Raw genomic sequence first — 2,842 nt, 5'->3', positions numbered from 1 at the left:
GTGTGTGAGAGAGAGAGAGAGAGAGAGAGAGAGAGAACTGAAGACTTCTGCTTGAAATCAGCTCTGTTACATTGTGTATAACTCGGGAGGGGATCAAAAATCCATTAAAATTATTTGCTTGTGTAAAGATACAAAATTTCTCTAACTGAGGCGAGCTGTTAAGTGCACGGAAGTAGGAGGTTAATGTATTTAATCTCATTACAGAAGAATTCCTACACAAGAGTCATCTGGGGGTGCATGTGTGTGTGTGCATGTCTGTGTGGGTGGGTGTGTGCTTTGTAAATGTATAGCTAGGAAAAAAACCTCCAACATAAAAGAGTTTTAAGGAATGTGTGATGTGAAGAATGTGTCAGTATTCTCTGTTGAATTAAGCTGCCGTTTTCAGCACTGAGCATTTTTCTTTGGATTCCTACCATGGTATTTCCACCACAGGTTAAAAATCAAGGTAGAAGGAGGGGAAGACCTTGGTGCGCTGTTCACTGGGGAGGTTCTGAAGGGAAGGGGGAGCTGGGTAATAGGGGAGGTGGGAAACCTCGTAAAATGGTGCTTCTTTTCTCTCAAATTAGAAACATGAAACTGAACTGACAGCCATTTTATGTATATTTATGGGGCTGGTCGTGAAAAAGAACCCAAGGAAGCATTGACATGCACCCCACACAAACAGAACCAGAACAATTCCTACTGTGACCTTACCTTTTTAAACACTGCAGGCATTTGACTTGCTAGGAGTTGCCTATCAACCCTTTAATCAATGCATGTCATCCAGTTTTTGAAAGTGTGGGAATTAGAAGTGACAGGAGTTTCTTTCTTTTGTTTGATTAGTGATCCATAGACATATATAAACTTTGTGTCCATTTTAAATTTTATGGGGCTATGCTATTATGCTACTTTCTATGTTTTCTTTCCTTATCCTTACAGGAAATAAAATGTATGCTTGCTGCTCTACAGTAACTTTGGAACAGGATCTCAACAAAAAAATGCATATCTGGATGCTGCAGACGATCGCGTTTGCTTTAACATCACTAGTCCTTTCGTGGGCAGAAAGCATCGAGTATTATGGGGAAATCTGTGATAATGCATGTCCTTGTGAGGAGAAGGACAGCATCTTAACGGTGAGCTGTGAAAACAGAGGGATCATCAGCCTTTTTGAGATCAGTCCACCAAGGTTCCCTGTCTACCACCTCTTGTTGTCTGGAAACCTTTTGAACAGGCTGTACCCAAACCAGTTTGTCAATTACACAGGGGCTTCGATTTTGCATCTGGGGAGCAATGACATACAAGACATCGAAACCGGGGCCTTTCATGGTCTGAGAGGTTTACGGAGGCTGCACTTGAACAATAACAAGTTGGAACTCTTACGGGATGACACTTTCCTTGGGCTAGAGAGTTTGGAATACCTACAGGTCGATTATAATTATATTAGCATCATTGAACCCAATGCCTTCAGCAAACTGCATTTGCTGCAGGTGCTGATTCTCAATGATAACCTCCTCTCCAGTTTGCCCAACAACCTTTTCCGTTTTGTGCCCTTAACTCACCTGGATCTGAGGGGTAACCGGCTGAAGCTGTTGCCCTATGTGGGCCTTTTGCAGCACATGGATAAAGTGGTGGAGCTGCAGCTGGAGGAAAACCCCTGGAATTGCTCTTGTGAGTTGATTGCTCTAAAGGATTGGCTGGACAGTATCTCATACTCTGCTCTAGTGGGAGATGTAGTTTGTGAGACCCCTTTCCGTTTACATGGTCGAGACTTGGATGAAGTCTCCAAGCAGGAGCTTTGCCCCAGGAGGCTCATCTCTGATTATGAAATGAGACCTCAGACACCATTGAGCACCACAGGGTATTTCCATACTACCCCAGCCTCGGTCAACTCTGTGGCCACTTCTTCTTCAGCTGTTTACAAATCTCCCTTGAAGCCCCCCAAAGGGACCCGCCAACCCAACAAGACGAGGGTGCGCCCCACATCCCGCCTGCCCTCAAAAGACCTGGGATACAGCAACTATGGCCCCAGCATTGCCTACCAGACCAAATCCCCGGTGCCTTTGGAGTGCCCCACTGCCTGCACTTGCAACTTGCAGATTTCTGACCTAGGCCTCAATGTCAATTGCCAGGAGAGGAGGATTGAGAGCATTTCTGAACTGCAGCCCAAGCCCTATAATCCTAAGAAGATGTATCTGACGGAAAACTACATCGCGCTGGTACGCAGGGCAGATTTTGTGGATGCCACTGGGCTGGATTTGCTGCACCTGGGCAATAATCGGATCTCGGTCATTCAGGACCGAGCTTTTGGGGATTTAACTAATTTGCGAAGGCTGTACCTGAATGGGAACCGGATCGAGCGGCTGAGCCCAGAGCTGTTCTATGGGCTGCAAAGCCTGCAGTACCTCTTCCTGCAGTACAACGTCATCCGGGAGATAGAGGCGGGCACCTTTGAATCTGTCCCCAACCTTCAGCTCTTGTTTTTGAACAACAATCTGCTGAGGTCTTTGCCAGGGAACATTTTTTCTGGTCTGTCTCTCTACAGGCTGAGCCTGCGGAGCAACCACTTCTCCTACCTGCTTCCCTGCCGGTGAGCGGGGTGCTGGACCAGCTGAAATCCCTGCTGCAGATCGACCTGCACGAGAACCCCTGGGACTGCACCTGTGACGTGGTGGGCATGAAGCTGTGGCTGGAGCAGCTCAACACCGGTGTCCTAGTGGACCAGGTTATCTGCGAATCCCCTAAGAAGTTTGCCCAGAGCGACATGCGTGCCGTCCGGGCGGAGCTGCTGTGCCCCGACTACTCGGACATAGTCGTCTCCACGCCCACGCCGTCCCCGGGCCAGGTGCCGGCCAGGACCACCCCC

General features: G+C 48.0%; 1 protein-coding gene across 1 annotated transcript; it reads left to right on the top strand.

The window, feature by feature from the left end:
- Positions 1-926: 926 nt before the first annotated feature.
- SLITRK5 (SLIT and NTRK-like family, member 5) lies at positions 927-2,839 on the top strand (the record flags this gene model as incomplete). Its single annotated transcript, XM_009072439.1, is given in 2 exon segments — positions 927-2,555; positions 2,558-2,839. Coding segments are annotated over 2 exon segments (1,911 nt in total), but the record flags the coding sequence as incomplete, so codon positions are not given.
- Positions 2,840-2,842: the final 3 nt, after the last annotated feature.

The sequence above is a fragment of the Acanthisitta chloris genome, unplaced genomic scaffold (genome assembly GCF_000695815.1).
Source record: "Acanthisitta chloris isolate BGI_N310 unplaced genomic scaffold, ASM69581v1 scaffold42843, whole genome shotgun sequence".
NCBI lineage: Eukaryota > Metazoa > Chordata > Aves > Passeriformes > Acanthisittidae > Acanthisitta > Acanthisitta chloris.
The sequence above is the reverse complement of the archived record's forward strand: the minus strand, read 5'-3'. Positions and strand labels throughout refer to the sequence as shown.